Source organism: Panthera pardus, unplaced genomic scaffold (assembly GCF_024362965.1).
Source record: "Panthera pardus isolate Hobbes unplaced genomic scaffold, ASM2436296v1 HiC_scaffold_17, whole genome shotgun sequence".
Classification (NCBI taxonomy): Eukaryota; Metazoa; Chordata; class Mammalia; order Carnivora; family Felidae; genus Panthera; species Panthera pardus.
The window spans coordinates 84,971,744-84,993,579 of NW_026526732.1; the positions used below are offsets into that span (position 1 = coordinate 84,971,744).

The 21,836-nt window shown below is 38.3% G+C and overlaps 1 protein-coding gene across 2 annotated transcripts; it reads right to left on the bottom strand.

Annotated features, from left to right (window-relative positions):
• Window positions 1-2,278: 2,278 nt before the first annotated feature.
• On the bottom strand, window positions 2,279-20,507 carry DDX43 (DEAD-box helicase 43). 2 transcript variants are annotated; one of them, XM_019417736.2, is made up of 17 exons: window positions 19,384-20,507; window positions 17,600-17,655; window positions 15,546-15,672; window positions 14,357-14,488; window positions 12,790-12,871; window positions 11,766-11,922; window positions 11,433-11,551; window positions 10,869-10,979; window positions 10,359-10,500; window positions 9,325-9,425; window positions 8,136-8,223; window positions 7,011-7,138; window positions 6,671-6,780; window positions 5,762-5,900; window positions 5,033-5,120; window positions 3,970-4,122; window positions 2,279-2,430 (listed from the first exon to the last, which is right to left on the bottom strand). In XM_019417736.2, exons 1-16 carry the CDS (start codon window positions 19,631-19,633, stop codon window positions 4,009-4,011), a joined length of 1,944 nt encoding a protein of 647 aa, XP_019273281.2. In that variant the 5' UTR covers window positions 19,634-20,507; the 3' UTR covers window positions 2,279-2,430; window positions 3,970-4,008. The 2 variants fall into 2 exon arrangements, with proteins under 2 accessions (XP_019273281.2, XP_019273282.2); XM_019417737.2 differs by lacking the exon at window positions 14,357-14,488.
• Window positions 20,508-21,836: the final 1,329 nt, after the last annotated feature.

Below are 21,836 nucleotides of genomic sequence, written 5' to 3' on the forward strand. Positions count from 1 at the left end.
GGTGTGGGGACTTCTTTTTAAAAATTAAGCCATGCCCTTTGTAGCAACATGGATGGAACTGGAGAGTGTGATGCTAAGTGAAATAAGCCATACAGAGAAAGACAGATACCATATGGTTTCACTCTTATGTGGATCCTGAGAAACTTAACAGAAACCCATGGGGGAGGGGAAGGAAAAAAAAAAAAAAGAGGTTAGAGTGGAAGAGAGCCAAAGCATAAGAGACTCTTAAAAACTGAGAACTGAGGGTTGATGAGGGGTGGGAGGGAGGTAGGGTGGGTGATGGGTATTGAGGAGGGCACCTTTTGGGATGAGCACTGGGTGTTGTATGGAAACCAATTTGACAATAAACTTCATATATTGAAAAAAAAATAATAAAAATTAAGCCATGTAGGGTCTCCATCAACCTTCCCTGTTGGCACCAGCATCAGTGGTGATCAAGACCAAAGCTAATTATGTTAGAGGCAAACATCCTCCGGAGGGACTGCCCAGCATTCTGGGCCCAGGGCCCTGTCACCTACTCAGTCTCTGAGGTCCCACCAGAAATCAGGCCCTGATCTCCAGAACACCCTCCCTGAAATCTGGCCCAATGGACGCCATGTGGCTCCAGTCCAAAAACCCCATCATAATTTCTTGTTTTAAGTTTGGGAGAGTGAAAATGAGCTGGGGAGGGGCAGAGAGAGGACAGAAGATCTGAAGCAGACTCTATGCTGACAGCAGAGCGCCTGATGTGGGCCCGAAACTCATGAACCGTGAGATCATGACCTGAGCTGAAGTCACTTAACCGACTGAGACACCGAGGTGCAGGAAACCCATCATTTTGAAGATCATGGCCCATACTGTAGTGATCCCATCCATCCACATTACTCGAAGGAGCCGAGCCCAAGGATTGCTTTTTTTCTTGGAGGAAAACAAACCCTCCAGCAAGAAGCCTGCTAGGGAGGACCTCTTTAAGATATGTAGCATCCCAGGCACTCCCACTGCCACTCCTGTGCTATACCCCCTGAATGTTGAGTCCAACTCCAGGAAAGAAAGATCTGGACTCCAGGAAAGAAAGATCTGGACGCCAGAAACTTGGAAATGTCTAATAAAGGCAATCCTCCAACCAGCTGGAGACCCTTGGCTCTGCCTCCACCTCCACCACAGGCCATTGGTCTGTATTGCCTTGGCTTTGAGGGGCTGCTGAGGTCAGGAGACTTGGTCAGTCTCATCTGTGCTGTGTCCAAAGTTAATCGAAGTCCTCAGGGTCCCTGTGAAGCTCTGGGCCCCAGATACAACTCCTTCCCAAATCTCCTGCCAGCCGTGAAAGAGGAACGACTTTGTCTTTCTGTGCTGCAAGCTGGATTCTGACTTACAGGTTCACTTAGTCTAATGAGTCAACTCTGGTAAACTTTTTTTGACTACTTTTATTATGAAGATATTCAAATATACACAGAAGTAGAAAGGGTAATATATTATCATATGTCTACCACCTGGCTCCAACAATATCATTTTAGTTTTCTGGTTTCCCTTGTGGTCATTGAATTTGAAATTATACACTTTTTATTTCTATGTTTTATCTGGTTCTTATTCTCATATGCTATGGCACATTTTTAATGTTTATTTTTTGAGAGAGAACACGCAGAAGCAGGGGAGGGGCAGAGAGAGGCCTGAAGTAGGCTCCAGGCTGAGCTGTCAGCACAGAGCCCAACACAGGCTCAGGAGCTGTGAGATCACGACCTCAGCTGAAGTCAGATGCTTAACCAACTGAGCCACCCAGGCATCCCAAGAAACTACTTTTGTATGAATGTGTAGTAATGTAAGAGGAGGTAAAGCCCTAACCAAGTATACACAAAGTGTTAATATAACTATCATGTACAGAACAGAAAACTATTCAAAACTATAAAGAGAAGTTGGGGAATGAGATTAGTCAAAGAATCTTTCATGGAAACGAAATTTTATTTTTCCTAGGATTTATTTTAGCCTATAGGCTGAAACTTAAGCACTGTTGCATATCCTAGTCTCATGAAACCCTTTTACTCTTTCATTTAGAAGTAGGTGAAGTATAATTATTTAGACAAGCACTCCCAAATAAAGTTCTATTTAACAAAATTAAAGGGCTATTCAGGGTGATCACCTTATCTTTTTATCATAGAAAAAAATTGTCAACAGTATCTTTTTCACTGCCATGACATCTGCACAGGCTTTAAACTCTTTAAAGACTGACATTAATAGAGCAACATTTTAGGAGATAAAATGTACTTTTATTTTCAAATAAAGATAATAAAATTGGAAAATTAACTCAAGTTTAAATGTTTGATTTTATTTAAGAAGGTATAAAATATTGAATTCCACCTTTTTAAACACTATTTTAGAATCAGTCATCTCTTCATACAGCCAGCATGTTTGCAGTATTTCCACATATCCTAAATAGTATCTCTAAAGTCTCGAAATCTGAAAAATAAGTAGAGAAAAACATAAATTGCTATTCCCAAGCCTTTAAATTTTAAACTGTGATAAAATTCATGTAACAAAATCTGCCACAGTGACCATTTTAAATATAGTTTAGTGTTATGTATCTTCATTTTTATACAGCCACTCTCTAAACTTTTTTATCTTGCAAAACTGAAAATCTATGCCCATTAAACACCTCCCATTTTCCCCCTTTGGCTCCTGAAAACCACTCTACTTTCTCTAGAAGCTGACTACTCTACCTACCTACGTTGTTAGGTGGAATTACACGGTATTTGTCCTTGACTGGCTTACTTCATTTAGCATAATATCCTCAAGGTTCACCCATGTTGTACCATCCTGTCAGAATTTCCCTTTACACACTAATTAGTTTCTCTGTTTATGCCTGGGTTGCCTCCATCTTTTGGCTATTAAGAAAGCTATGAACTTGGGTGGACAAATCTCTTAGGGACGCTGCTTTTAATTCTCTTGGATATTAACCCAGAAATGAAATTGCTGGGTTATTTGATTTTTTTGAGGAACTGCTTTATTCTGCAGTGGATACACACCTTACATTCCCACCAATAGTGCACAAAAGTTCTAATTTTACCCCTCCTCGCCAAAACTCAGTTTATTTGATAGTAGATATTCTATAATAGCCATCTGAATGTGTGTGAGACAATCTCATTAGTTTTTATTTGCATTTCCCCAGTGATGAGTGAGGCTGAGCATCTTTTAGTGTTTGTTGTCCATTTGTGTATCTTTGGAGAAAGGTATATGGAAGTCATTTGCCCATTTTTAAATCAGGTTTTCATTCAGTTTTGAGCTCTCTAAGTACTAATTCCTTCAGATATGGTTCACAAAAAAAAAAAAAAATAGAGGTATCATGCTAAGCAAAAGTCAGAGAAAGACATACTATGATTTTACTCGTGTAATTTAAGAAAATACAAGCAAAGGAAAAAGAGACAAACCAAGAAACAGATTCTTAACTACAGTACGAACTGCTAGGTATCTGAGGGGAGGTGATTGGGAGATAAGTGAAATAGGAGAAGGGGATCAAGAAGGGCACTTGTGATGAGCACTGGGTGGCTGTCAGTGTTAAAAAAATCCTCTGGAATTTATTCATATAGCCCCCTACTGGACAATTAGGTTAGTCTTTTCCTACTACAAATACTGGAATAATGAATCTTTACTTACATATGCAGACATATTTATAGAATACATTCCTAAAGTTAATAACTGAAAAGGTTATGTATTTGTAATCGATACATTATCAAATTGCACAGAGCTTCTACCAATTTATACCTCAGCCAACTCAGTTACTCTTAATGAGATTTCTATACAACTTAAAATTTTCAACTCTCTAATACTTGCAACTCTAAATGAGATATATTAACTGGAACTTATATAAAAGTTAAATAACCCCTAATAATTTGTGTTAATGACTCTTAGAGATAGTGCTGATTGCAACAAACATAGTAACAGTGTAGTTAAGGAAAACAGGCCGTTGGAAATCCAAAATTTGAAAGTGTTAAATTTTACCTCCTGTAGGTAGGCTGGTACCACTTTTCAACAAGGACATTAGTAATAACATTTCTTAGGTTTTCCTTGGGGTTTTCCCAATTTTTCCATTTCTCTTCTCAGTTTATTTGCCTTGTATCTCTCGGCCATTGCCATAAGTTCATCTGGGACATTCTGAAACATTAAATGTTTATTACTAGGAATGAGATTTTCTTGCAGAGTGAAAGCTTTTCTTGGCAGTTTTAAAAATTTTTTCTATTGTTTATTTGAGAGACAAAGAGCAAGAGTAGGGGAAGGGTAGAGAGAGGGAGACAGAATTTGAACCAAACTCCAGGCTCTGAGCTGTCAGCACAGAACCCGCTCCCAATCCCGTCCCCTTCTCTCTGCCCCTCCCCTCTCAGAAATAATTAAAAAACTATTTCAAAAAATAAATAAAACCAGACTGATCTTTAAAAACTTCCATGACTGGGGTGCCTGGGTGGCTCAGTCAGTTGAGCATCCGACTTCAGCTCAGGTCACGATCTCACGGTTCGTGAGTTCAAGCCCCGCGTCGGGCTCTGGGCTGATGGCTCAGAGCCTGGAGCCTGCTTCGGATTCTGTGTCTCCCTCTCTCTCTGCCCCTCCCACGTTCATGCTCTCTCTCTGTCTCAAAAATAAATAAACGTTAAAAAAAAAAATTTTTTTAAACTTCCATGACTATGCTACCACTCCCTGCTTGCATGGCCCTTTACAGTTGCTTGCCAGTCCCCTTAACTACTGTAACTGGTGCCACTTTCTGTATGTTCTTTCTTACCACTGGGCCTGAATGTTCGCCTGCTAGAACATGTACCCCTTTCTTGTACAGTTCTTCCAAACTCTGCCCCATTGGCTTCTTCCTCAGTATGATTTCCATTGAAGCTCACTACCATTAGATCAGGTTCCCCAATTATATACCATAGCTCCTTGTCTTTGCCATGCTATAGCACTCATAACATGTTTAATGTTTTTTCCTGACAAGCGCTAAGCCCCGGTACTTGGAATAAATGAAATTATTTGAACATTAGAAAAGTGATACAAGGTAGAGTTCTGAGTTGTTTATTCTCACCTGATGTGTTCTTTCCAGAATGTTAATTAACTCACCAGCGATCCTCCAGTCATTTCTAGTGATGAGGGTAATAGACATTCCAGTCTTCCTATAAAAGGGGAGGAGTGCATGTAATTCAATTTTATAATCTGTACTCACGATTCAGTTAGCAAAACAATAAAAATAGCAAAACCTCAACTTTTTCACAAGCCCAAATACGTTATTCATTAAAAGTTAGCATCACTCCAACAGCAATTTGGAATCTCAATCTGGAGCTGTTCTATTTTTATTTGAGAGAGAAAGAGTGTGCATGCAAGTGGGGGAGAGGCAGAGGAGGAGAGAGAATCCCAGGCAGGCTTGATGCTCAGTGTGACCCTGGGATCATGACCTGAGCTGAAACCCAGCATTGGATGCTCAACTGACGGAGCCACCCAGGCACCACTGTTTCAACTGCGTATTTCCAAGGGATTTGCTAGTAGTCCTCTTACACAGGAACAGTAGAGTATCCACTGTGTAGCTCAGTGTGACACTATAGATATAAAGCAAAGAGTAGAATGAGAAACAGCTGCAACTAATCAGAGAGGCATCTGGTTGAATCTGGAACAGGCCAATTGGACAGGGATAAAGTAACAAAGCAAGTGGCACAGACAATTTACAGGCAAGACCAAAAAACACTTTTCTAGCTAAGAATCATTTGTGAACGGAGTAATGGTGGTTGGCTTCTTTCATAGGTAGACTGTGCTTACTTACCCTGCCCTTCCTGTGCGGCCTACTCTATGTACATATTCTTCAATGTTCCGGGGGAAATCGTAATTATAAACATGTGTGATGTCGTGGACATCAAGACCTCGAGATCCTAAGTCTGTGGCAATCAGTATTCTTATTTTACCTAAAGAATAAAACCAAAAGAATATACATTCTGGCATAAACCAACCCAAGACATATCAGAAAAGTATATTCTCCCCTAATATCTAATTGGGTGAACCATTGTTACTTTTAATATTAAAATACTTATGACAGTGAAAATTAGAAAGGGATATTTGTATATATATTTATATACAATACAATATAACATAATATTTATATATATTTATATTTCTTTTAAACTGCTGGCAAGTTATAATACAATATACATCATGGTTCAGCAGATGGTCCCTGCATCACCCGAACCATGTCAAAGATATACAACTTTCAGGTAAATTAATGGCAGTACCCCACATGGCAAATTACCTTGATATGCAGGTTTAAATATTAGTTCTTGGGAGTTTGGATAGCTAAATATATTTAATATATGATTAAAACGTATTCTTAATTTGAGAGTGTGCACCCAAGCAGGGGAGAGGGTCAGAGGGAGAAAGAATCTGAACCCATACTCAGCACTGAGCCTAATGTGGGGCTTGATTCCATGACAGTGGGATAAAGACCTGAGCTGAAATCAAGAGTCAGATGCTGAACTGACTGATCCACCCAGACGCCTGTGAAAATCTGAATATTCAGAGCTCTAGCAAGTAGTTTTGGGATCTGCAAACTGAGGACAGATCTTAGAAATGGGTTCCATGAAAAGGTGCTGTCACTCAGCCAGGTGCAGGCATTATACACTTAAACTGGATCAAATACTAATTGTGTAATGTACCTGTTTTTTTGTTTTTTTTTATATACCTGTTTTAAAGTTTTCTAATGCTTTCTCTCGGTCTTTCTGTTCTCTGTTGCCGTGAAGGGACTCCACTGATATATGTTGCAGGATCAGGTCACTTGATAAGTGATCGGCACTGAAGCAAAAGATGAAGTCAGTGATCTTAAGTGCTTATTCTAATACCACTATCAATTTACTAGTTTTACTTCTATTAGCAAGGACTATTCCATTCTATTTACTTCTATTAGCAGAAGACTGAAACATACTGAAAGATATATATACACTGTTTGAAATTAATATACAAATAGAGCTAATGCTAAACACATCAGTTTGATGATTTAATGATGTAAAAGAAAAAATACTCACACAGCTTTTCTACTAACAAACACGATGACTTTGTCTTTGGGAGACATGTTTTCTAGAAAAGTTTGGATATGAGATCGCTTCTCTTCTTCTGTGGTGACAATTATGTTTTGTTTCACCGTACTTACTGCCTAAAGGAGTCAAAAGATCAGTACATCAAAATTGATAGGCAAACAATATACACTGGCTCAAAATGTATCTATCGCCATCACTGGTTAAGTTTTAATAAACTGCCAAGGGGAAAAAGGCAGATCATCTCAAAAGGACCTGTTTCTACTCAAAGATTTATCGTTCAGCCTCTTGCTTCTTACTTATTCACCCAAGCTGAGTTGGAAACTTGAGTACTTGGCAAGTTAGTTGAAAGTAACTGGTTACCATTGTTGGGAAAGATGACCAGAGTGAGGCCAAACTGCCATGAATTTGGGTACAGTTCTTATAATGAAGGAGGATGATCAGCTTGGGACAAGAGTTTCCATTCAGTGAGTATTCTGACACTTTAATGCAAAATTTCAAAATATCATTGATACAATTTAACCCAGAGATAAAATGGGTTTTAATAGCATTTAATGAAAGGAATGCCATATCTAGCCAAACTTTTCATGCAATCTAATGAAATGAGCCTAGGCAATGACCTATCACTATTACTTGTGATTAAAAGATCAGTTTTTCAATAATGATTAATCGAACATCCAATTTCGATTAAGTGGAAGGCCAGGGAACTTTCAAAGGAGGAGATACATAATGGAGATCTTTATGGATTGTATAATTACTGATATCTGAACCCACTGACCCATCGTAATTTCACCAAAACACCAGACTTACACACATGTACTTGTTGACCTTGTTCAGAACCCGATTAACAGGATTAAATAAAAATGAGATATCAGGAAAATAGGAAAAAGGACTGGATAGGAGGGTATTGAGGGATTATTAAAATTTTAGATGTGAAATAACTACCATAATTGTTAAAATTAGTCTTGGATGTATACTGAAGTTTTTATCAATGAATCATACGTATCTAAGATTTTCTCTATAACTAAGGAGTGGACAGAGTTGTCATGTCAAAACAAAGTAATTACAATTCTCATAAGAAATATTTTTGGTAATAGTAATAAAAAACAAGCTTACAATTAGGTCCAAAGTACCAACATATACAATCATGGGCTCTTTTAAATAAGACTGTGCAAGTCGACGGACAGCATATGGCCATGTTGCACTGGAAATAAAGCATGATACAAACATTAAAATTTTATCATAAAAAATTACCATTTCCCTAAGAATGCTATGAATCAGATTACCCATAGAAGACAAATTCAGTACTTTTAAATAAGGAGGACTTTTACAGAATGTGTACTTCACAAAGAATTGCTGGACTAGAGTGAGGCTACTAGATGAAACCTTTAAATAAGCTGAATTAAAAAGTTTATAAACCAAGGTGAAGATCTATGCCTTAAATTCTAATCAAAAATGAATTCAAGATTTAGATTAGTTTTCCCCTGGCCTTTATAAAACAGTATTTTTTGTCAGCATACATTGTCAGTCAAAAAACCAAGTGCTTATGCAAAATAAAAGCATTTTAAGTGTACTGAAAGGACATGTAAATTCAAATGTTTCTTCATCCATACAAGTAATCTTACCTTTTGTACTTTCACTGTAGTTATAACAATGGAACTATTAGTAACAAATGAGGACATACTTTCAATTATACACTATTCTTTTTAATGTTAATGGCATAAAGGTTATAAGCCACAGAGAAAACAGTCTATAGATCACTCTGCATTTATTTTTATTTAATGTTTTTATTTTATTTGAGAGAGACAGTGTGAGCGGGGAACAGAGAGAAGGACAGAATCTGAATCAGGCCCAGGTTCTGAGCTATTGGCAGAGCCCGACTGAGGGCTCGAACTCAAACTGGAAGATTATGACCTGAGCCAAAGTTGGATGCTAAACTGAGCCACCCAGGCTCATTTAAATAACATTGTTTCTCAGTTTTATCATGGGCAAAAAACTATTCAGTATCAAAGGTTTGTCTCTAAGAACAGGTGCATGTTTTCAAATGTGAGGCCCCCACTTCTGAAACAATCTCTCCTCCATGAGTTCCCTGTATGTTTTCACAGAAATGTCTACCTCTAACTTAGGAAATCCAAATCATTATTATACTGCTACACTGAATTGCTGTCCTAAGTGATGACATAATGTCTTTCACCTAAGCATCTCAAGATACCTTCAATACTCTAACATCCTGTAGGGGAATTAAGAATGGAGTCTAGTCCAGTGATTTCTATTTTGTAGACTAGCAATTAGGCATATTACCCACCTTGTCATAATTGTCTGCCTGTCTGGGCGCACATCTAATAAAATCTTCATTATCTGGGGTTCAAATCCCATGTCCAGCATCTTGTCAGCTTCATCTAATACCTGCATTAAAATGATTGTGGCTACATTAGATATGGGAGGTAACTAATATGCTCTGTTAACATACTATAATAAGGTAATTCTCTCATTTCCCCTATTACTTAAGCCAGTATTTTATTTATTTTAGAAGAATACCTTTTGAGAAAGATAGCAGGAGTTGGGGAGAGTCCCAACCAGGCTCCTGCACACCTGGTGAGGTGAGATCATGACCTTAGCCAAATTCCAGAAGAGTCTAATGCTTAACTGATGGAGCCACCCAGGTACCCCTTAAGCCACTATTTTAATTTCTTCAGAACAAATAAGGGCGGATCTAGTTGTAACACAGATTGATTTAAGCTGGCTTACAGTTTCTAGATCTAATGAAAAAAATGTTAATGTCGGGGCGCCTGGGTGGTTCAGTCGGTTGAACGCCCGACTTCGGCTCAGGTCATGATCTCACAGTTTGTGAGTTGGAGCCCCGCGTCGGGCTCTGTGCTGACAGCTCAGAGCCTGGAGCCTGCTTCGGATTCTGCGTCTCCCTCTCTCTCTGCCCCTTCCCTGCTCATGCTCTGTCTCTGTCTCTCAAAAATGAATAAACATTAAAAAAAATTTATTAAAAAAAATGTTAATGTCTAAAATATCTACATGGATTTTAATTTTTTTTTTACTTATCTACATTTTCTAGTATTTATAAAAACTGAAATAGAATGCAAAGCATAGACCTTTGGTTTTGGCTGAAATCATGATCTTGGGGCTTCAAGCCCTGCATCGGGCTGTGTGGGCTCTATGCCAGCAGCAGAGCCTGCTTGGCATTCTCTCTGCCCCTCCCCCACTCGTGTTCTCTGCTTCTCAAACTTAAAACAATAAAACTATTACAACATGGATAGTATTCTAAGACTGTTTTAATAAGAATTCTATCCTTCCTCCTAGTATCCCAAACCCTCACTCCATGATTACCAAGTAAGTTATGCTTCTGAGGTCGACAAAGTTATTCATTTGTAGATCATTCAGTCTTCCAGGAGTTGCAATAATAATATCTACTCCTTTTTTCAGTTCTTGTATCTGACCATTTCTATCTCCTCCACCATATATACAAACACTTAAAAAAAAGAGGTACATGTTCAGGCAAAGAATGTCCCATTACAACGCAAAATCCCAACCAAAGCATTTTAGGTACAAAAAACGGTATGTAAATCAGAAAGTATCAGATACCCTCTGGGTAGTATTTGTCCCTTTCTAAGAACTATCCACACCCATCAACCCTCAGTGATGTGTTCTAAAGAGCCATATTTGCATCACTGTTACTTGATGTCACTGACCTGGCTACCTTTGATTTAGAGTGGGGTAATGCCTGACCCAAGCTGAGCCAATCACATTCTCTAAATGTGTAAAAAATGGGGACAATGTATAAAGCTATGAATTATTAAAATGCCCTTACAAGAATGGACAATGAAAATGACAACGTACCTTTTAAGGCCTTTATATGAATACTTAGAACATTCCGCTTGTACTTGAAGAGCTAATTCCCTAGTGGGTATAAGGACTAACATTCCGGGTCCGTTCCTTTTTTCTCTAATTCTTTGGAGAGAAAACAATTATTAAAGTACCTGTCTCAGGTACATATAGTACATTCATTCACCGCTTTCAGAATTTGTAGGAATGAATGTCAGAAGTCACATACATTCACCACAAAATGTGGAGTACAGAAAAATGGCACGACAAAACACCAAGGGCCCAGATACCAGCCTTTTCATTTAACATGGCCAACGCTTTCCCTGTGTCAAACATTCCCACACAATTGTATTGGACGTGATAATTTAAACATTTCCAATATTTCACTATTAAGACTACCTATCACTTCCTAAAAATCCTTTGTCAGCTTATACTCTGACCAGGCCAGTATAAGTTCATTTCCCTGAGGCTAGGCATACTTTTTGGTCAATGCAACAGATGAAAGAAACTTTAATTGCATCTTTGATATCCACATCTATTAAGCCCCTATGAAGAGAACCCAGCTGTAGAAATTCTTACACAGGCTGTAAATCGAGATGGATGAATCCAGGCATTAGGTAGGACAATGTCTTCCCTGTTCCAGTTTGGGATACTCCTATAAGATCTATTCCTTGTAGGACTATTGGCCACGTCTGTGACTAAAACAGAAATATTAAAAGTGAATCTTTCAGTCAAATGCTCCTCTTCTCCCTGCCACAAACTTCTTTCAACATTTTTTTTCATGCTAGGCCCTGCTGGTACAGGGGATGCTCACAAGGGATAGTTACTCCCTGGTGATTTAACTTCTAATAATCAGACATTGTTTGGGGGGAAAAAACTGTCAGTAAAACATTGGAATTAAAGAAACCATACCTGAATTGGTGTCGGCTTCCTGAAACCTGCCTTTTTAATGTTTTCCATAACCTCAGGGTAATGTTTAAAGGCGTCCTCAAAAGTACAGGTAGGATTTGGTATCTGACGCTTCTGACCATTTTTCAAGTCATCACACATTATATTATAATTTTCTTTCCTTTAAGGAAAAAAGAGTATTAGTGGCTTTGGTCACTTTATTCCCCAAGTAAGAAATGTTTCCCAGCATTAGCTCATCATATCTAGAAATTCAACTGCAACTGTCAAACTACAGAAAAATACAATAGAAGTGAGCCCATCTTTTTCTTATCAGAATAGTTAACAGAAAAGAAAAAAGATACATGGTATGAATGGGCCAATGAAATTTCATCGAAAGCTGAAGAATAGAGCCTGAAAATCACATGCTTCATGATTTCTATCAGACTTGGCATACACAAGGTTCTACAAATGTTCCACGTACATTTACTGTCAACAATCCTATCAAATAGAAATTTCTCATTTGACAAGTGATCACTTGTCCAAAGTCTGAGCCCTATTCCAATCCTAGAATAACTGTTCTGCTCTTCCATATTATCTTAGTTTTATAACAGACTGATAGAAAACACGTTGCTGTTAGGACCCTTAATTCCAGATAATAAGCACTGAAGAAGAGATGCTGATATTCATATCAACTTATGATTTAACAGTAGTAGAAATAATTCTCTAAAACTGCTGTGCAACACAGCAGGCACTGCACTAACCACAGTAGTCTTCCTGAGTTAAAAACTCAGCTCTTTAATTACACTAGCCACATTTTCAAAGTTCAATAGCTATCAATAGTGACTCCTCTATTGGACAAATACTATCCTTTTTCCATCTTTGCAGAAAGGTTTCTTGGATAGCAATGTTCTAAAATATTTCATGTAGGATGTAACCAAGTTCATGTGAATACCAGAAATGTAGTCTTCGATTGCAGTAATTTTAAATGTTTGCCTGATGAGTTAATTTAATAATATAACAATACAAATACTTAAATAAAACTACTCACCTCCAACTTTCTACTTGCTCTTGTGACATTGAACTTGTTGCTTCTGACTCCTTGTAAAAATTTTTCTTAATTGCAGGTAAGTCTGAAACAAAGATGAAAATTAAAACTTTTTGATAAGTCAGGATTTATATTTCATTGAAATTTATTCAATAACAGAAGTTAAACTAATCTATTTATTAAATTCACCTTACAGGTTTAGACAGTTCTTTGCCAGTCAGACTTATGCTAGTCTCTAAGAGATCTCCTGTTTTGGTTTCTTTCAATTACATTTTTTATCTGAGAAAGGGAGCCCTGATAATTAAGTTTTGTAAGAGAAAGAATACTTTACATAAGACAATCATCCCAATTGGTGAATCTTCTTCTCAAACACAGTAGACTGATTTTACCTTGTCTTTGAAGATCCATTTTATTTCTGTTTAGGTATAGAATATTTATTCCACTTTGAGGCTATTTTGTCTCCTTTTATATGGCTAGCATACTTCCTCCAAACTTAAATCTTTTCTGGACCCCCTATCCTTGATCTCCCTACCACATACTGTTCAGGGCGGCACTGGTAACTTAACATGCAAATGAACTGGACACTTAAGTGGTCATTGTTAATATTTGTCACTATTAGTGCATTAGCTTTTTGCTTTTTAATTTAACTTTATTTTAGAGAGTTTGAGAGGGGGAGAGTGGGAAAGAGGGGAGAATGTTAAGCAGGCTCCACACAGTGCTGAGCCCATTGCAAATTTTAAATGACATTGTATTGCTGCCTTGTGATAGCCAAAATTAGTACCTGAATTTAGACTGAAGTTTAGTGGATGTGAAACATTACACTCCATAATTCCAAGTGAGAATCTCATTTAAGATTAATGCAAATGAAAAAAACCCTCATCTCTTCTCAAAAACTGTTTTTCTTTCTTATTAATGTAATGTTTTTCCCTTATTTTGCTCTTGTCAGCAAGGACACTCCAGAATCAATTTCTCAACCACATCCGACAATGTTAACCACTTATGGTTGGCATGTTCATTGTCTTCATTTTCCCCTTGGGCCTGATTTTCTATATTTTATTAAACTCTTGCCATGAATTACCTCCAATAAGACAAAAAAGTATAATGTTTTTAAGTTTACTTTTTTTGGAAGAGAACTCAAATGGAGGAGGGGCAGACAGGAAGGCACAAAATCTGAAACAGGCTCCAGGCTGAGCTGTTCATGCAGAGCCAGATGTGGGGCTTGAACCAATGAGCCGTGAGATCATGACCTGAGCCAAAGCTGGATGTTTAACTGACTGATCCACACAGGCTCCCCATAAGTTTAATATTTTAATTTCCCAATTATAACACTGATAACAGCATAGAAAACATAGAAAACAAGTCTTGCCACAGGGACCAACTGCAGCATTTAATGTTTTATTAACATTTTTCATATTGATTTCATTACTAGAAATAAGACACATCTTAGAGGATAAAAACCTCAAGTAAAACCCGCCCCCCCCCCAAAAAAAAAACCCAAAAAAATAAATCAAAAAAAAAAACACCAAAAGTACACCAACACTAAATGTACATGTTAGGATACAGCACTAACCTTCCCACTTTTTCTTTTTCCATTTCAAAGCATCTTCTCGAATTTGATCCCAATCAATCAATGGCTGATTCTCTGTACTATTACCCTCTGTCCTTAAATCTCTTCCAACAGAAGGTTGGAAAGCAACAATATCTGTTAAAATATTTTTTACCAAATTAGTTCAAAACAAATCCTAATTGTATAAATGACCCCACTTTACTGTTTTGTGTTTAAAAACCAGACAATAGGGGCACCTGGGTGGCTCAGTCTGCTTAGATCATGATCTCATGGTTGGTGAATTCAAGCTCCACCTCAGGCTCTGTGCTATCAGCTTGGAATTCTCTTTGCCCTTACCTGGCTCATGCACACTCTCTCAAAATACATACATACATACATACCAGAAAATAATGCTTAAAATATAGAGTAGGTTTTAGTACTATGATGCTATGACAATTTGTATAGTTTTTCAGTTACCAGAGTTACTGAAATGGAAATTTATTAAAGAAATGGAAATTAGTTTGAAAGCCTGTTGTTTGCTAATAAATCCCATATTAATCTTTACAACAATCCTGTGAGGCAGAGGTCACCCCAGATTAACAGATAAAGAATCTTAAAGGCCTCCCAGAGCTTCCTTCCTAAGAAACACTAAGAGGCAATGCTGCCATCAACTTTAAGATGCTGTTTCTTTGTTACTTTCATATTTCCGGAAATGGCTCAATAATGGCTTTTCCTTTAGTCCAAGATCTGAGATTTTTTTAAGTAAACTCTGCCTAACAAGGGGCTTAAACTCATAACCGCAAGATCAAGAGTCACATGCTCTACCAACTGAGTCAGCCAGGTGACCCTGAGATTTTTTTAAATGCCAAACTAGGTAGTTTTCAAAGTTGGTCACATTCTAGGGAAGAGATAGAAGCAGAAGGTCATGACTAATCCTTCTACCATTAATAGTGAATGCATTAAAAGGTTATTTTGTTTTTTCTCACTTACCTGTGGCTAAAAGTAAAACTGCAAGGCTTCACTCACCATAGAGATTAAGTGTTTTAATGTAAGAAAATGAGTATTCTGGCATTTCAAAGGAAAAAATCCATAACAGATAAGATTTAATGACAGCAATCTGAAGATGTTATCAGGAAAAGCATCAACTAAGCAATTTTTAAACAAAGCAATTTTTAAAATTTTAACAAGGCTGTGCTATACAAAAATTACTTACCAATTCTAGGCTTTAAACTGTAACTTTCTTGTTGTTTAACAACATTATCTATCGCTGTTTTGGCCTTGGCCTTCATACCCTTGCTACCGAATATCCTGACCTGTGCATCAGGATAACCTTTTATTATCTAGAAGCAGGAGAAAAATAGGTGAGACTGAAGTTCTTTTACCACGCCCCCCTCCAAAAAAATCACTCAAATTCAAATAGCATAAAAATTTTAAGTAAATCTAGTATTGCTATCAGTGTCTTTAAGTTCTAATTGGAGGGGATTCTTCATTCTACAAATCTATCCTGAGATCTATCTCCTGGTTGGAGGAAAAGGAACAGGACAATCTAAATTTAAAAACTACCATGTCAGGGGCACCTGTGTGGCTCTGTCGGTTAAGGTCAGACTATTTCAGCTCATGATCTCATGGTTCATCAAGCCCCTCATTGAGCTCTGCTCTTGACAGCAAGAGCATGCTTGGAATTCTGTCTCAAAATAAACTTACAAAAAACCTACAGTGACAGTTATGGAATACATTTAGCAACTAGTGTTAGAAGATTAAACTGTTAATCTGACCTCTTTTTAACTATGAAATTGTAATTTGGCAAATCATACAGAACTGTAGGGATGTGGCAGATTAACCTATGTGCTATATTAATAGCAGATTGAATGGTCAGGTTATTTGTGTAAAATTTTAACTTGAGGGAAAGCAACCTTACTACAAGGCTGACATGACATTTGAAGACTCTTGAAGTCACATCCTTAACTATGCATAATCCCAGATAACCTCATTGATTCAATATCTGGAAATTGCTATACCAAATGCTATCTTAGGCTGGTGATTTCAAAAAAGCTTAACAATTTCCACTATTTACAGACAACTCTATGTTCTTTTTATGTTTATTTTTGAGAGAGGGCATGTGTGGAGGGGAGAGGCAGAGAGAGGGAGATAAAGAACAGGCTCCTCATGTCAGTACAGAGCTGGATGCAGGGGTCAATCCCACAAACTGAGATCAAGACCAGAGTGAAAACCAAGAGTCAGATGGTTAGGGGCCCCTGGGTGGCTCAGTGTCCAACTTTAGCTCAGGTCATGATCTTGTGGTCAGTGAGTTCAAGGCCCGTGTTGGCACTGTGCTAACAGCTCAGAGCTGGGAGCCTGCTTTGGATTCTCTCTTCCCCTTCCCCACTCAGTGTCTGCCTCTGAAAAATGGATAAAGCTTAAAAAACAGAAGTCAGATGGTTAACCTACTGAGCCACCCAGGCCCCCCGTATAAGTTCTTGAAATGAGGCAGAAATGAACACGGAGAGGATGGAAAGAATGGGGATGCAGGAGGTCTTTGGCCTCCCTGATGAGCAGGAGTTATATCAGCTAAGATAGGAGAGTGTCAGGAGCCCAGCTGTAAGTACTCAAAGAGTTCAGTGGAGGGAGTGAAGGCAAAGGAGCCTAGAGGTTAAAGGAGACAGATCAAGTGGACCATGCTAAGGAGTCTGGACTTAAGAGCCTGAGATATTATGAAAAATTTTTATGCAGGAAAAGAAAACAAATTATGAAAACAATTTGTATTTTAGAAATATTGCCCTGGTCACAGTAGAGCCTAGTGAGAGGGGGATAAGACTAGAAGTGGAATGGAAGATTAGGGGAGAATGTCCCAAATGTGATTCCCCTTGAGAAATACAGGAAATATAAAGGAACTCAGTGACGGACTGGTTGCAGGATAAGGAGAGGGAAGTAATCTGAGATTTCTGGCTTGGGAACTGGGTGAATGATGTAGCCGCTGAGACTGGGAACACAGGCGCAGGTCAGGGTTTGAGGGATGGGGTCCAAAAAGCACATGATGAATATTCAAGATCTCAATGTCAGTTGAGATTATCGCTAAAGATCTTTACCTCCAGGAGTCACAAAACCTAGACCTGGAAATGGACCACAGTGTGGGACCATTCCTGAAAAAGAATGGCAGCCTGAAGAGTTTTGCCAACTCATTTAAATAACCAATAGTATGTTAATAACTAGAGAAATTATAGTTACAAATGAACTATGTTCTTTGAGGATTTAATACAGACCACTTACCTGTATTTTTGTGTTTGTTGTACTTTGTATGTCTTTTATTTTTGACCCACCACGACCTGTTTTTAATAAAATATTTAAGAGATTTAATCAAAGCCACAACTGGATATCACCTCACGCCTATGAGAATGAGTATCAAAAATACAGGAGACAAGTGTTAATGAGGATGTGGAGAAAAGGGAAGTTTGTGCACTGTTGGTGGGAATGTAAATTGGTACAGGGACAGAGGTTAGTCAAAAACTAAAAATAGAACTACCCTATGATCCAGCAATTCCTCTTGTGGCTGTATATCCAAAGGAAAACTGTTTCAAAGATATCTATCCTGTTCATTACAGCATTATTGTATTATTCACAATAGTTATGAAATGGAAACAACCTAAATGACTATCAACAGACTACTGAATGAAAAAAAAATTTGGTATAGGGGCGCCTGGGTGGCTCAGTCAGTTGAGTATCCAACTTCAGCTCTGGTCCTGATCTCAAGGTATGTGGTTTGAGCCCACACTGGGCTGTGCTGATGACTGGGAGTCCCCAGCCTGCTTCAGATTCTGTCTTCCTTGCTCTCTGCTCCTCCCCAGCTCATGCTGTCTTTCAAAAGTAAATGAGCACTAAAAAAATATTTTAATATTTCAAAATTGAAAAACATGTTATAAACATGCTAAAAAAAAGCTTTCAGCCTTGAAGTATTCCTTTTTTGACAACATGATTGAAGCTTGAGGACATTATGCTAAATGAAATAAGCCAATCACAAAAAATAGAGCATGACTTTGAGGTATCTAATGTAATCAGACATAGAAACAAAGATGATGGTTTATTTGCCAGCGATGGGAAAAGGGGAAAATGGTGAGTTGTTCAGTGGGTAGTTGTCATCCAAGATGAAAACATTCCAGAGATCTGTCACACAACATTGCTTTTTTAGCTAACAGTACTGTATTGCACTTAAATTTAAGTTTAAATACATGTGTTGGTTTTTTTTTTTTTTTTTTTTTTACAAGAAAAAGAAAGTGGCTCCAGAACCAACATTAAGTGGGTGGTCTCTAGCACAGAGCCTGCACTATCACAGGTGCTCAGTAAGTGTTCAGTGTGTGATTTACTGCAAATCTAGGGGCTTTCATTTATGGAGCATCACTCTTCAGATCTTTGAGCCTGAGCCTTCGAGGAAACAAATCTATACCTGGTCTATCAATCAGCTCTATTTAACAGCAGCCTGCAAAATGCTGTCGTTTTTCAAAACAGGTTTAGAAAAGGGTAAAACAAAATATTAGCTCTCATACCTAATAGGCAAAGTGCTCAAATTTATCCTGTCTTAATGGCCACAAATGGGACAAATCTCCATTTCTATAGTTTCTAAGTGTCTTTCAAAAATGAATTTCTAAGACTCAGGTGTACTAAGAAAAAAAGATCCTGTTTTTCAGGAGGTAAATACCCAAGTAAAAGAAACAGTGCAAGATATTGCTACTGTTCTGAACAACCCTAATATCCTACACCTTCTTTAATGGCTCTAAATGGTGCTCAAAGAAACAGATTGGACTTGGACTTGTTCATTTTGGGTTAAGTCGTGAAAAGGCCTGACCTTTCACTCCAAAGATTTGATAAATCTAAGAGTTTGGTTTCCCAAAATATCAACTCCACAAAATATCTAAAGTGACATCATTCTAGCATCAGATGGTATTAGAAATATCACAGTTAAAGACCTTGATCTCATTAGATGGCTGCTGAATGGAGGCGAAGAGAGTGGGTGGGGAGGCCCTGGCCCCGCCCCGCCTATCCAACCTTGTTTCACTTACCGATCACAGCGCCAACCCACATGTTCTTCAGTCCAAAGCAGAGCGGCGATTCGCGGGCACCAGGCGCCACAGGCTGCGGAAGACCGGAGGAATTCCTCCAGCCGCCACCTCTGCCGCCCTTAGGGACCCCCTGACCTCTTCGATTTGAATCCTCCGTCGGCCTCCTTTCTGGAGCCCGGGACACTGCCGAGCTTCGTCGGGTCGCAACGACCCACGAGGAGGCGTTGGCGTCTGCTTCTTGCCTCGACATGGTTCCTTGAAGAAGATCCGGCGCGTCCGACGTCGCTCCAGTAGGGATCTGCACCACACCCCCGTGCCGTCGTAGTCTTGAATGAGGTATCCACGCAGCCGCTACTTAAGGAGCCCGCTCAAGGCTCGCCACGCCCTGGCCACGCACCCATTGGTGGACAAGATGTTGTGGGCGTGGTCCTCACTGTTTGACCAATCCACTTTTTCTATCATATGAGGGCTCCTCGAAAGAGTCAATGCGCAGGCTTTAGGTTCCTTTTCAGGTGTGGTACTTCCAAGGGCTCTCCTTTGTGCTTTGCTCTACGAAACTCCCAGCCCAACCACCCTCAACCTCAGTTGTTCAGAAACGTTTTTTAGCCGTGACTCGTAAACGTCAGCCATTTTTACAACATGACCCAGTACGTACATAAAAATTTTGAAACAAAAGGTTAAAAAAACAGCACTTACCATTGTTCTAAGAACAGCATTTTGATATATTTAATCTAATATTCATTTTTAAATCATTGGTTGTTATGCACAAAATTCAATGACCCACAGTTTAAAAACTCTCTGGACTGAAAAATGCTGCTTTAACTCTTCACACCCTTGACCTGAATGTTTGCTGTATGCGAGGTAATGAAATTTAATAAATGCCTGAAGCCCTCCCGTCATTGTAGTGTGGCTCTGTGGCTGGATGTATTATTTCAGGAAGCAAGTCGGCTAGGCGTGCCCCTACTTTGATTAGGATCTTTGAATTGTCTAAACAAATCTCAGTTCACTCATCTATAAAACAAAGTAGTTCTTTATTATGCTAGGTTCTCTGGTCCATGCTCAGGAATGAAAAAAAGAAAAAAAAAGTACCAAACGTGATCCATCCAGGTTGAATGGGTTAACTCACATGGAATTAACTGTAACTTTCTTTTTCTTTCTTTCTTTCTTTCTTTCTTTCTTTCTTTCTTTCTTTCTTTCTTTCTTTCTTTCTTTTTCTTTCTTCTCTCTCTTTCTAAGTAGGCTCCTCAAGTAGGGTCGGATCCCAAGGTGGGGCTTGAACTCATCACCCTGAGATCCAGACCTGAGCTGAGATCTTAGGCTGAGGCTTAACTGTCTAAACCACCCAGATGCCCCCAACTGTAACTCTTAATGTAATCATGTCTGGAGAAATAGGATTACAGTGCTATTGAAGCACCCAGGAAATATATAAAAGCATAAATGTGTCCTATACTTAATACCCATTCTCTAATCCTTATCTGAAATGGATAGTATTTTTGTTGGATTAGATTCTAATCCAATCCAATCTAGTTGAATCAAATCGAATCCTAACATTATGTTGAGAATTTTTGCACATAGGTCTTTGAGAAAGAGGTCTGTAGTTTTCTTGCAATGTCCTTGCTTTTGGTATTGGGTCAATGCTGGTCTCATAGAAAGAGTTAGAAAGTTTTCCTTTATCTTCTATTTTCTGGAAAAGATTGTAGAAAATGGTGTAATTTCTTCCTTAAATGTTTTGTAGAAATCACTAGTGAAAACATCTGGACTTGGTGCTTTCTGTTTTGCAGAGTTGTTAAATGTTGGTTTAATTTCTTTAATAGATACAGATATAATAGAAGTTTATTTCTTGTGTGAATTTTGGCAGATTGTGTCTTTCAAGGAAAAAATCCATTTCAATTAAATCATCAAATTTGTGGACATAGAGTTGTTCATAGTACTCTTTTTTAAAGTCCATGGGAGGGGTGTCTGGGTGGCTCAGGCAGTTGAGCGTCAGACTCTTGATTTTGCTTAGGTCATGATCACAGGGTCATGGGATAGAGGACCGCATTGGAGAGCCTATTTGAGATTCTCCAAAAAAAAAAAGTTTTTTTAAAAATAAAGTCCATGGGATATACAGTGATGTCCCATTTTTTTTTTATTTCCAATACTAGTAACTTGTGTCTTCTCTTTTTTTCCTTTGTTGGCCTGGCTAGAAGTTTATGATTTTATTGCTCTTTTCAAAGAACCAGCTTTTGTTTTTATTCATTTTCTCTGTTGATTTCCTGTTTTCAATTTCATTGATATCTGCTCTAATTTTTATTATTTCTTTTCTTCTGCTTACTTGTATTTAATTTGCTCTTCCTTTTTTATTTCCTAAGATGGAAACTTAGATGATTGATTTTAGATTTCTAAGTTTATTCATTTCGAGAGAAAGATCACAAGCATGTGAGTGAAACAGCAGGAGCAGGGGAGGGGCAGAA

Excerpts from the sequence above, each read along its gene's own strand:
- DDX43 (XM_019417736.2), bottom strand. The coding sequence starts at position 19,633 with ATGTCGAGGCAAGAAGCAGACGCCAACGCCTCCTCGTGGGTCGTTGCG. Across the intron at positions 14,489-15,545 it reads CAGTTTAAAGCCTAGAATTG|ATATTGTTGCTTTCCAACCT; the intron begins GTAAGTAATTTT and ends ATATTTTAACAG. Across the intron at positions 9,426-10,358 it reads TCAGAAGCATAACTTACTTG|GTATTAGATGAAGCTGACAA; the intron begins GTAATCATGGAG and ends ATTTTAATGCAG.